This window comes from Selaginella moellendorffii, unplaced genomic scaffold, assembly GCF_000143415.4.
Source record: "Selaginella moellendorffii unplaced genomic scaffold, v1.0 SELMOscaffold_49, whole genome shotgun sequence".
Classification (NCBI taxonomy): Eukaryota; Viridiplantae; Streptophyta; class Lycopodiopsida; order Selaginellales; family Selaginellaceae; genus Selaginella; species Selaginella moellendorffii.
This window is the reverse complement of record NW_003314310.1, coordinates 907,280-920,675: the sequence shown is the minus strand read 5'-3', so window position 1 is coordinate 920,675 and position 13,396 is coordinate 907,280. Positions and strand designations below refer to the sequence as shown.

At 42.1% G+C, this 13,396-nt stretch overlaps 1 protein-coding gene and 1 non-coding gene across 2 annotated transcripts; both read right to left on the bottom strand.

The window, feature by feature from the left end:
- Positions 1-5,997: 5,997 nt before the first annotated feature.
- Positions 5,998-9,983, bottom strand: LOC112350414 (pentatricopeptide repeat-containing protein At4g02750-like). Its single transcript, XM_024686604.1, has 2 exons — positions 9,905-9,983; positions 5,998-9,841 (listed from the first exon to the last, which is right to left on the bottom strand). Exon 2 carries the CDS (start codon positions 9,572-9,574, stop codon positions 7,913-7,915), a length of 1,662 nt encoding a protein of 553 aa, XP_024542372.1. The 5' UTR covers positions 9,575-9,841; positions 9,905-9,983; the 3' UTR covers positions 5,998-7,912.
- Positions 9,984-12,491: 2,508 nt separating this feature from the next.
- Positions 12,492-12,575, bottom strand: TRNAL-CAA. Its single transcript has one exon. It is a non-coding gene; the product is annotated as a tRNA-Leu (tRNA).
- Between the last annotated feature and the right edge of the window lie 821 nt (positions 12,576-13,396).

Here is a 13,396-nt window from a genome sequence, read left to right as displayed (position 1 = left end):
TGATGGTGTGGAGACACTAAATGTGCCAAAGTGCGATGCTTTGAGGTCAAGTTGGTGGGTTCATAAAAACCCCTTCCTAAAGGAATACTAATGGAAATGGGAATGGCATAGCCTAAGCTGGAAGGCATTCAGTTGCAGTGTGGTGACCCAAATAATGATGGAGGTGTGAAAGCACCAGCAATGAGTTATAGAACTTGATAATTATAAGGCAACAAAGTAAAAGGTGCAAAATAATTAATTAAACTGATAGAAGGTAACTACCCAATACTTCTTATTAGGATAAGGAAGTTGAATATACCCTTATAGGGGGATAAATTGCTTATGTTGCAATATAGTAAGTTAATGTTATAAAGGGAATGCTTATTGTCAAAAAAAGCTATCATTAGGATACCTAAACACTTTACAAAAACCAGGAAGTGGTGTTTGGTGTCATGAGGGAATTAGATAAGGCCCAAGGGACTAAGTCCTTAGCGAACAATGGATATGAGATGTTATCCAAACGTCCAAGGTTGTGAAGACAGGAGAAGTCCATCTACCCAAATTATACAAAACCAAAAAAGGATTTTGGCAAAGGCTAATGATGGGCATATAAAAGCTCATAAGTAGCAATGTTAATCTTGGTGTGTGGGATTACAAGGTGAGCATACCCAGATTGAGGAACCACTCCTTAGGCTATCAGGTAGGTTCATCCCTATAAATACTTACTAAGGCATATTAGAAAGTGCAAAGCTATCCTTTTAGTTTGGAGGAGAATAACCGAAGGAAACATATAAGGCCAAAAAGCAAGTAGTAAAGTGATGGAACCGAACCATAGGAATCGAAAAGCATAACCAAAAGTGGCTATGCAAGTTAGGAGTGGAGAATCAAATGGGTGCTCGAGCGGATTGCTATTAACAATCGTGATGCCATGAAGAGTCTAAAATGTGGAATTATCCATATTAAACCATATGGTGATTAGAGAGCTTGCAAAAAGGAGAAGCCTTAGCAAGCTAAAGAACAAAGTTCCTTGAAGGTTCCCAAAGACAATTCTAGGTAGATAAGTACTTAGAAAGCCAAGTGTAAATGGTTCCTAGAGTGCGCAAAATCAAAGTGGCGCAGCAAAAACGTGGTCTTGAAGCTTGCCATGAGGCAAGGCTATCAAGGTTGGGGAAGTAATTCCCGAGTGTTCAAAAGAAGGGCTTTGAACGAAAGTCGATAGTTAAAGACTTTTACACTTATGCATGAACCATGTTACTGGCCAAATGACTTGCTAAATGAGATTGGCAAGTCGAGGGAAAAAATACCGTAGTTGAAGGTGCTAACTTCAAAAAGGGTGGCCCAAGATCAAGCATGAAGGAATCCATACATGATCACAGATATGTCAAGTGAAAGGACTTGGTAGTGCGGAAGAACTAAGTTTCTAAACGGTGATTTATAGCGCGTTTCAAGTATAAATTGGTGCACCAGCGTGGGGAGTCACGCCAGGCATCCTGTATGATGCTATCCGTAGATGCATATACGGAGGTTAGGTTCGAGTCTCGACCCTCTAGTGCTTGGGTTCACATCCCAATTCACTAGGGTAGGGTGATGGTTTGGAATATGAGGACACTTATTTTTCGGTGGTCATGGACTCTTAGTAAGGAAACTAACTTGGGCACACCGCCAAGCAAGGGATGCCCCAGAGTTATAATGCATAGTTAGATTTACTTAGTGTGAAAGTTTGGCATATCTAACTTGGACACTTTGGTGCATGTGGCACCAAGGACATGGTGAATGAGATGGAGACACCCAGTCTTAGTTGCTATGGACCCTTGCCCGGAAGGGCTGACTTGGGCGCATCACCAAGTGTGGGGGATGCCCTCGGGGTCATGGTCATTAACTCAAATATCTAGAAGACCTAGTACCTATTGGCAAACCTATTAAGGTGTCAAGATTAAATCACTAGGTGATCTTATGACTAAAATAAAGATAAGGTCCTTGTGAGGTTAAAGAATAAGGTTCCTAGTTCAAAGTGTTGATTTGAACTATTGATGATAATGTGCCTTGGTCAAGATGACTAAGTGGGAAGGACATTTAAGGAAAATGAACTGTGTCAATGCGATGGTATAGTGAGTCCGAAGAAAGTAATATTTATAAGAGACCCATCAGAGGGTCACAAAGTGGGTCATGGATAGAGCCCATAGCAAAAAATGCTAAAGAAACATATTAGGGGTGAATACCCTTTGGACTTGGCAAAACAAAATCCTTGCTTTGGAACTGAAAGGATATCTTGAGAATGGAGGTAACGATTCTATATTGTTGGGTGTAACAATCAAGGATAGGAGCAAAAGACTAATGGCTAAGAAAAGAGTCATGGGAATCATAGAAAAAAATCCAAATGGCAAAGTTAGGCCAAGAACACTAATGTGTTGGGTGCTAATGGATTGTGGGAAAGGCAATCAAGGTAGGAATTCTTATATGTTTCTTGCTAAGTAGACTTAGCCTAGTTTGAGAAACTATTGTCATTAGTTTACACTTGCTAGTATCAAAAACCCCCACAATATTGAGTCTAGTTCCTCAATATCATTACATGGTAGCTTACTGTATCTACCAAACACCTTTGGTATCATGCCCAATATGTTGGTTCCATTCTGGATCCATGTATTATTTATGGTTAGTGTCTAGATTAGTGCAAGAGGCATATCTACGGAATGTAAAGAGTGCTTTGAACCTTATGGTGTTGTTCTTACTTCTAGATTCACAATCTAGTGCCATTCCATATTTAATAAATTTCATACTTGTTCTAGAGACTAACTCCTGGTACTAAGGGAGGCTTAGGGTGAAAGCCCAAAGTATCCAACTTCTAGTCTGCCCTTTTTTAGCACACACTTGGCACCACGAAGTTTTGGCATCATTGGTGAGAAAGGATTGTGCGCACACAACTTTTGTACAATCATCTATATCTGCTACTATAAAATAATTTTCCATATTATGACCTAGTCTTCCAAAACCTAATAGTCCAATATGCCTCTAAAATTGGGTGGTTTCGAAAGCTTGAACTTTGAAACTCATACAATTGAGGGTAGTTGTAAAAATTTATCATCCTCAGAACTTGAAAAAGAGTCTAGTTGCTTAGGTTTAATTAGCTTAGTTGCCTCAATTTCTTTCTTCCTCTTTTTGTTCTCCTTCTTCAATTTGTGAACTTCCCTTTGTAAATTCTTGATTTCAATGTTTTGAGTCGTATGCTGTAGTGTTGCAACATCAAGCTCTTCCTCTTTTAAGTCAGCCTCAGCCTCTTCTATAGCATCTCTAGCAAGAGTTTCCTCCTCTTGATTTGCCCATCTAGAGTTTTCAACATCATCAGCACAGTTCCTTTTCACCATCTCGCTAGCTGCATGCATGCCTCTATCAGTAATTAAACATGCATACAACATTTTTACCAAATGGTGCAATCCTATTAATCCTATATAAATCACTTCAGATTTACTAGAAAAGTCTCTACATAAGCAACTTGAGTTAGAATTTCTAACAAAATTTGGATAGGAATCATTGAGACAAATCCTTTAATTCCAAATGTAGCGCATTTGAATTTGGAGCTGAACTCCAAGCCCGCAGTGCTACAAAACTAGGGTCCAGTACAATCCCACAAGCACTAACTCCATGTATCCAGCATCTGCATGCAAAACAATGTCAAATAGTATCTGGCACAATTTTGGTATACCAGTGGCTTAATATAAGGAGGAGGGTACTCTACCAACTAGAGCAGCATGAAGCTTGAGCTTAGACCCAAGCCAAATGCAGAATAAAGAGTGACACAACCCAGTAGAAGCCAAACTAATATCTCAGGTGGTTGGACATGCATTCCAACCACCATCCCTATGATACATTTGGAGCCCCCTATAGCCCCTCTCACCTATGCCCCCTTGAAGAACACATGCTTTGGGCTTTCACCCCAAGCCTCCCTTAATACCTTAATATCAAGAGTTAATCTCTGGGATAAGCGTGAAACTTACTAAATATGGAATGGTGCTAGATTGGGATTCTAGAAGCAAGAACAACAGTATAGGGTTTCTCTACATTTCGTAGATATGCCTCTTGGGCTGATCTAGACACTGACCGTAAATAGTATATGGATCCAAAATGGAACCAACATATTGGGCATGATAACGAGGGTGTTTAGCGGACACGGTAAACTACCATGTAACGATATTAAGGGACTAGATTCAATATCATAGGGGTTCTTGATACTAACAAGTGCAAACCAATGACAAAAGTTTCTCAAACCAAGCTAAGTCTACTCAGCAAGAAACACATAGAAGTTCCTACCTTATGTTTATCTGATTTAAGTACAGGGCATTGACTAATTTCTCAACTAACTCAAGTAGGAACTATAAAGGAAACCAATTGACAAACATGAGAGTGTCCGTAAGGACTAGCTGATAAGTATCTTTCAATGACCAAAATCACATTCGCAACACTAACAAATTCAGTTTCTTTGCTCATGAGGGTTAAAGCTTCTAGCTTCTCTCTCTATATCCCTGTGGGCAAGGGCGTATCACACTTTGTAAGCTGGGTGACATCTAGAGTAGCAAAGGTGGCTAACTCTGTTAGTCATTTCTATGTTGGTGACAGTTGAAAGGTGTCTAAGTTGGTAGTGCATTTGCATTAGAGAAAGAGGTTACTTCATAACTTATTTAAGTTGATGCATTTCTCAGAAAGTGTGAATATTAAAAAAAAATTCTAGAATTTTTTCCTTGGCAGTGATCTAAACTAGAGTATCTGTCGATAAAGATGTCGATCTTCCCTAAGGGGGGAAGAGTGTAGTGAATATGACTATAGGTATCAAAAATTACTTATTGGCTAGTCTTTTTGAATATTTTTTCCTTACTGCCATGACTGTAGGAGGTTAGTATTGTTGGACCCTTTATCAATCTTTATTATTCAAGTGTTAGTAAACTAGGTTTAGCATCTATACTTAGCTATATGGACATAAGGTAAGAACTCCTATATATTTTTTGTTGAGCATACTCAACTTGGCTTTTAGTTCTCTTTTGTTTTATCTTGCACTGGCTTAACAAAAACCTTTGCTTAACAAGAACCCTCGCATATTGAGACTAGTCCCTCAATATTGCTAGATGATAGCTTACCATGTGTGCCAAACACTTTCACTATCATATCTTATGTGTTAGTCATATTAGGTCTCAATTGCTATTTATGGAAGTGTCTAGATTTGCTAATTTAGCATATCTATAAAATGTAGAGATTTTCCTGAATACAATGATGTTAATATCATGTCCAATTTCACAATCTAATACTATTCCATATTTAGTAAGTTTCAAGTTAGACCTAGAGACTAACTTTTAGTACTAATGGTGAAAGCCTAAAACATGTGTTCTTGAAGGAAGGGAAGAGGGGATATGGGGGGTTTTAAATGTATAGTAAGGATAGTGGGTAAGTCGGGTCAGGTATGGCTGACTAACCTGAGGTATAGTCTAGCTCCTGCTTGTGTGTCTGTCTTTGTTCTGTGTTCAGCTTAGGTTTAAGCCCAAATTCCACACCATGCTAACTAGTGGAGTACCTATATCCTCGCATAAGCCATTAGTATGCTAAAATAGTGCCAAACTTCATTTAGCTTTGTTTTGCGTGTTAGTCCTGGCATTGGGATGTTGGATGCTATAGGATTGTTCTAAGTTACTCCTTGCTTTTATCCCTTCACTCCTTAAGCTGTATATTTGGGAGTTACTCTATGCTCCAATTTTTTTACTCCTTGGCTCCATGCTTAAAAGTTTAGTTTCGTTTTTTCATTTAATGACCTAAGGCTTTGAAACTCGAGGTCCACTCCATTATCCTTGAACACATGGCATGTGGCATGTAGCATGTGACACATGGCACATAGAAGGTTTAGGTTCCACTTCATGGTTATTCTATGGTAAATCATTATAGGATAAAGGATGAAAACCACATGCATTACATTGGTGTTGGTTAATGTCTTCAACATTATTATTGTAAGTGGAATGTGTATGTTTGTGTCAAATAGCATTCAATTTCAACAGTTTCTTCAATTATTAGGGTAGATAAATAACAAAATATTTTTACTAAGGGATACAGACAGTATAAAGACTGACCTTTTGGATGCAACTGAGTGTTGCCAATTGATGTGTGTTACCTGATATATTGTCTTCTCACAAGACTTACATTTTTGCTACCTCATTGTGAACACCATGTTTCCTCCACAAAATTGGGATTTGCAAGGCGTGCACTCCAATTGATCAGCCCAGGAATTGTGGAAGAGCGTGGCACCTCAGATCTGCAAGCTTGAATGGAGAATCATCCTGTCACATGCTGGCCCAAAGAGGAGAAAACCCTAGCCCCAGTATAAATTGTGGGAACATGGAGCCTCACTGGCTTTTGGATCCAGCTCATCATTCCTCCACATTACATTATAATGAGGACTTTTTCAGTGTGTTTCAGCGAGTGGAATCTTTCCTAAAGATCAAAAACTTTGCTGCTCGAACTGTAAAAACAGGGAGTTTTTGGTTGACCCAACAGCAAAAGGAAAACTTCAAAGCTCTTGTGATCTTTGGAAAACTTCCAAACTCTCGTGATCATCTCCAAGCATTGGAAATCTTCCAAGATCTTGAGAACATCATATGGATGGAGTAGCGGATTTCCACTCTTCTTCTTTTCCAGCTTCATGGACCCCAAGATGTAACAAAGATGTGAGGACTATAAGCTTTGGTATCTGGCCAGGAATCCTCGATGATAAAAACCCCTGCTTGTCACTCCAAATCCAGTGACACTCATCACTTTGCCAACGAATCTCCATCACCATGAAGCATCTCATCCTGTCCCTGTCCATCTTGCTCACTTCCTTGGCAACTTTGGCAGCCATATCCACCAGTCCATTGCTGCTGAGCACACTGTGGAGAAAGCTCTCCTCGTCTTCCTGGATCACCACCGAAGAAAGCCACTCCATCTTTGGAATGATGTACCACTTGATCGTCATGTGCTCTGGAGCTGATGCAAAAGTTTGGAATCCTTCCACATCCATCCACCAGCCTTTCCAGTGCCTAGAGTTCACGGTTGAGTCTCCATATGCACTGCCTCGAAAGTCACTGCTTGTTGTGCACAGGAACTTCCACAGCACAGGCTCATAGAAGAGGTAGCCATGCAGCAGAGCTCTTGAGCTCACTCGGATGTCAGCACTTCCAAAAATCAACTCTATTGTCCTGAGAGCTGTAGCTTTTGTCGGCAGAGTGAGCTGGTTCTTGAGTCAATTCTTCCTGTCTGCCAGAGTTTCTCTGACGTGAGGCCCCAGAAAAAACCCGAGAAACCGCAGAATTCCACTAAGAACGCACGCATTCCTTGCTGTGTTGAGGGAGAACAAAGAGCACAAAGATGTACAGCTTGCATTGGGCTTGGTTTGCTGAACCTGTCCCAGCTGAGCTGCCAATAGATGCTAACTTACATACAGTCATGTGGCCCTGCAAAAGCAAAACACATGAGCGATCCCCTGTCCTTGTCGCTGCTGGGCAGTGGCTGCCTCCGCTCCTCCACATACCCTGGAGCATGGGCATCCATCTTTGCTGCTGGGCGGTGCCCCCTCTCCCGCTTCCCCTAGAAACCCCGGGGCTAGGAGGAGCTGTGGCAAAAAAGGAGAGCTTTTCTATCCCTCCCAGGCCATGCAAGCAGATGGGTGTCACTCACACCTCCTCCCCCGGCCTGGGCCATGCCGCACGCCCACAGGCCGGCCCAAAACCTCACAAAAATATTTCAGAAGGGTGCAGATATTTACCGGGTTACATCACATCTGACGGTGTTGATTGGCCAGATCCAGCAGCCCACAAATTTTGACAATAGTAGTAAACATAAGAACTATCTAAATCAAGATGTCGAGGAGGGCCAGCTTCAAATGATCACAACGAGCGAGAGTGATGCTGGATTAAGAACACTATCAGGACCAGGCGTTTGCGAGTAAGATATAAGCTGCTCCATTATCTGAGATAAGTGTCACCTGAGAACCATGTCTCACATTCTTCTGATTCTTACACGCCGCCAGAAAGCACGTCCAGTCCAAATCCTCAGGGACAAACGGCATGCTTTTGATTAATTGCTCGGCATCGCCCAAATGCCCAGCTCTTCCAAAAAGATCAAGTATTTCACAGTAGTGCTGCTTAGATGCTTTTATATTGTAGTCACATTGCATTGATTGGAGGTAGTGGAGGCCATTGGCAACACTCCCATGATGCGTACTTGCTAACAAAACCTCTACAAAAGTTATCTCATTTGGCTTTTCAGTCATAGGTATGTGATGAAAGAGTTCCACAGCCTCCAAGAAATGTCCTTTCTGGGCATAAGCTGCAACCATGGTGTTCCAAGATACTAAATCGGACACGGGCATCGAATCAAAAACCCGTCTTGCCGTGTCTCTATGCCCAGATTGGGCATATGCAAGCAAAATTGTATTCCAAGATACTGTGTCTCTTTCTACCATTTGAAAGGAAAACCTTAGAGCTTCACGCATATAGCCTTTACAGGAAAATGCAAGCAGCATCGAATTGCAAGTGACCTGGTCATATCTTTCCATTTGCTGAAATATGCAAAAGGCCTCTTCCAAATGCCCGGCTCGGGTATATGCCGTAAGCATTGTTGTCCACGAAACGGTATCTCGTTCGCACATTGAATTGAAAACAACACCCGCTTCGTACAGTTTTGATAATTCTGTATACCCGTAAAGCATTGTATTCCATGAGAAAAGATCCCATTCAGGCATGGAATCAAAGACGCACTTCGCATCACCCATATGCCCCAGTCTAGCATATGCAAAAAGCATCTCATTGTACGATACTATACAACGCTCTTGCATGGAAGAAAATACGATCTTGGCTTCTTGCAAGCCGCAGTTTTGTGCGTTCACGGACAGAAATGTATTCCAGGAGATTCTGTTCCTTTCTGGCATGGTATCGAACACGTTCTTTGCTTCATGCAGATGCCCGTTTTGAGCATATGCCGTGAGGATACCAGTCCAGGAAACTATGTCCCGCTCTGGCATAGAATCGAATATGCGCTTAGCCTCCAGGACTAATCCGGCTTGAGAAAGTGTGCGAATCATAACCGTCCATGATACCATGTTGTATTCCGGAATTCTCTGAAAGATTTCATGAGCTTTGTGGATATGTCCGGATTGGGCATATGCCGAGAGCATAACCACCCATGTAATGATGTTACGCTCTTGCATATAATCAAAAACTTCCTTGGCATGGTTTAAATCTCCACAACGCACAAAGGCACTCAGCATTGCTGTCCATGAAACAAGGCAGTGATACGGCATGGCATCAAATACTTTCTTTGCCAGGTAAACATGCCCGTTTTGAGCATATGCTGTGAGCATAAGAACCCAAGAATAAGAATCTTTGTGCTTGATTGCGTCAAACATCCGGCGTGCAGCTTCAACGCTTCCACATCGCCCATACAACTCCACAAGCTTGTTTTTGAGAAAAGAATCTCCATTTCTCTCCTCCAAAAGATTTTCCCGAATAAGTTGAGAATGAATGTTTTGGGCCATGGAGAGAGATTTACATGATTTGATGATCGCAATTCCATCGGCTACCTTCATTCACATCAGACTTTTCAGAAAAATTTTGAAAACTTGAGACATTTTAAGTTATAATTCTGATTCGCTGCGCGGCTGCGCGCTTGGTGAGGGCGGCGGGGAGCAGCGCGCGGCAAAAACAAAAAACCTGGATGAAGAGAGAACCCCGCGAGGAAGAAAAATGCTTGAAGAGAAAGAAAAAGTAGAAAGGTTGGCGATGAAATTGCTCGTGTGAACGACCCCTTGCTACCAATGTTGCCAACATTGCGTGCCGCTCTTGGTGCGCAATCACTGCACTATTGTCCCCTCGATCACAAGAACTTACAAAGCTATACTGTTTTCCAGAATACGTACGTTATCTCGAACCGATAGACCGGCATCAAAGTTCTGTTTCTTTGTGGAGGCAAAGTCCCAAAAGGAAAGAGGATGCAGGCTTGTCACTCCTGTGTCCAAGCTCTACATCACGGCTCTCGGAGTTTGACCATCAGGCCAACAGCGATTTCAGAAATCATTTACACCTGACAAGAAACCAAGAGAAGATCTATACTCCAAGAGGCCCTGCTCTATCATAGCATCGACTGTGTCATGGAGCTTCTGGAGCTTCTTGTATGGGACAGTACCATCCGGGTTGGCCACAAGCTGCTTGAGAACTGCGAGGAACGTGTCGCGTGTCCACTTTTCATCAGCACTCCGTGCGAAAGATCTTTCATTGAGTGTGGCACAGGCGCGGACTTGCTTCTTGCTTCATATGAGTAGTCAAGCATCACATCCCAGAGAGCCTCCACCCTTGGGCCCCTCTCGGGCCGGATCTGTGGGAGAGCCTTCGCTCGTCTATATAGAAGAGAAAACTAATGGATGCCAATCTGGAAGTTTCTTATGAATTGGAGGACTGTGATCGCTTGGGTTATCACTGGGAGCTTCTCTAGATGGCTACATGAGCGGCTATACAACCGTCTTTATCGACGAAGCCAGCCTTCTTGGACGCAGGTGCCTCGTGAGGTTGACAAGGTGCTGCGGGAGCTCTCCAGACACCATCCCCGTGCTCTGCCTACGTTGGAACTCTTGAATCACTGCCGTCTTCTCTGAGCCCTTAGGACCGACCACTGTAACCAGCTTACTCCCGCAGCCACTTGTCCGGCTTCACTATCTCCAAGATTTAGATGATTCCGTGTATATGCTAAAGTGTTTAGTAAACCCACAAGAAACTGAGAGGAACGAATCGCAAAGGATTTCTCACGGGGCAGACTTGAAGAATCAGCATTATCAAGTTAAATTGTTATAAATAAATCAAACCTAACTTATACAACATAAATATAAAATTAGAAGTGGGATTTGAATCCAACCCTCATCCTCTTAGCCATCTTCTTGGAATTGTATAAGCAATGCTTGATTGCATGAAGTATTCAACCACTTGGCAATGCATGCAGACTTAGGCCTCAGAGATAACACTCTGAGAAGAAATAGTAGATAAATATTGCTCTTGCCACTCTTGGTCGAGAGAGCACAGGACAGCGCGTCCATCCGAGTGGCCAATCCTTCGCCAAGATAGCTTCGTTATAGGACGCAAGCACCCGGCTCGGACTTCCTCCAGCTACGCTTGGAATCCCATTCTCTGCTGGAACGAACACAATCTTACTAAGTTTATCACAGAATCTTTGGATGATGCCGTTGTTGAGAAAGATTTATCAGTGGTAGAACCAGCATTCTTTAGTGCATCCTGAACATGATCAATGGATCTATGGGATCAACAATAATGACAACAACAACATCAAGAAGAAGTCTCCCCAACATTAGGGATAATCCTCTCAATCCATGGTAACCAAAAGTTTGGTAAACCCTTTTAGATTGGTTAAAAGAGGGTTTCTTCTGGGTTAGTGCATCAGAATATTCTCTAACAGATAGGTATTTAGCGGTCTTTGCAGCTGAGGGCCACGGCAGTGCTGTTTCATCCGAGTCCAAGCAAAGCCCAGTTCTTCGATAATTACAATAGCTTCACATACAACATTTGCCAGGTTTTTTCTTGTTTTTTTCCCCTTGTTGATTCGATCTATGCTCTGCCGTATTTGGGAAATCTTGGATGACAGTGAAAGAGCTCGAGCCTTCTATTCCTTACGTTCTGGTCTGTGAACCGGAATATTTTCAAGCTTGCCCAAGTAAACTTTCAAACACATTTTGAGTCCACTTACAGCGCACAGTTTGGAGAAACTTTTCCTGGGTCAATGGCACTGTAGTTACATGATTTCAAACAGAAGAGCAGGTTATAGGGAGGAGAGAAAAAGAAAAGAGCTACAGATGGAATCTCGGTTTCGCACCTCTTTCCGTGTCTCTACGCTCCTCCTCCTCCTCCTCTTCTTCCCGCCAGAAAAGGTCCTCGTGATTCCTGGAGGTTCATGAAGCAGATGTAGTTTTCTAGTATCTGCTTCCCATTTTGCGAGATGATGCCCTCGGGATGGAACTGATTGAGTCGAAGAAGAAAAGAAGGATTGAAGAACACAACTAGAACTTCCTACCTGGACGTGCTTATACTTGGAATGCCGCATGCCCATGATAAGTCCATCTTCCGTCCACGCCGTGATCTCCAGCTCGTCGCTCCTGGCCTTCAAGTTTACAAGGCTGACGCTCTACCACTGAGCTATAAAGGCATTAGTACAATTACAGCTCACTGTCAAGCCAACGAACGTTGTAACATTGATTTGATCCATGTGCTTTCCAAATTCCAGCAGTGTTCTTTGATTTCTCTCAGAAGCCTGTCAAGTAACAAGCTTTTGTTAAATCGATACAGAAGGAAAGTTTACATTGAGAATTCCACACACTGTTGGCCGATGCACGCCAAGCCTAGGCACGGCCTTGCAAGACGCTGCAACGTTTGGCACCAAGACGACGTGAACAAGCTTGCAAAATTACCTTCACCTTTGTTTCTTATAAATGTGAAAAGAATAGATGTCAGAAGTGGGATTTGAACCCATGCCCTCTTGAGAGGAGCAGAACTTGAGTCTGCCACCTTAGACCACTTGGCCATCTTGACATTATGTCTCTATAATACATAATTTGGATTTTTATCAAGCAATGGTTCATTGCATGAAGTACTGGCAATGTAAAGCTTCCAAGCTCCAACCATTGATAATGAGCAAGCATTCACTGCCATGATGTTGTTTCTATTGTTTGCAATTACCACTCTCCAGATCCTTTGCTTTTTCTTTGAGTAAAAGTGAGCTCTTGTCATTGGATAATGGTATTATTGTTCTTGACTTGGCCATGAACCCATCTTGATCATCCATCTCTGGAGGATGCATTGAATTGGTTCTACTGTTGATGATCCTGAACACCACCAATATCAACATCAAGAAGAGGAGAAGAAAAAAAGAATGAATCCCCTCCAAATTCATTATAAGACATTTCCATGGACAATTTAGAATTGGGAGTTTTTGTAATAAGCCCCCGTTAATTTTAGTCACAACTTTGACTTACTAACATGTTGGACATGTCTTTATATATTCCTGAATATCTTTAGCTATGTCTGGTCAGTGATACTTTTTCTTGAGTAACCCATCATCCTAGGCACTCTACTGCATCCCGCCAAAAGTCCATCATAACACTCTTCTAAAACTACTTTCCTTAGTTCCCCTTATAGAACATACACCCTCATCTATTCATAATAAATAAATCCATTGCATTTTGCATAAGTTGTCTTCTCTTCTGTAGGCGACTTGCCTCTTTAGTGAGCATCTAACGCTTCTTAGTTCTTTAGCAACAATTCTTGTGCTAAACCATTGTTCTCATACGTTGTTTGCACATCATTCCAAATGGTTGCTATTGTAGTGCACATGGTTTTGACCTTTTATCCTA

What these genes read in the sequence shown, in the direction of transcription:
- LOC112350414 (XM_024686604.1), bottom strand. Translation starts at nt 9,574, where the DNA reads ATGAAGGTAGCCGATGGAATTGCGATCATCAAATCATGTAAATCTCTC.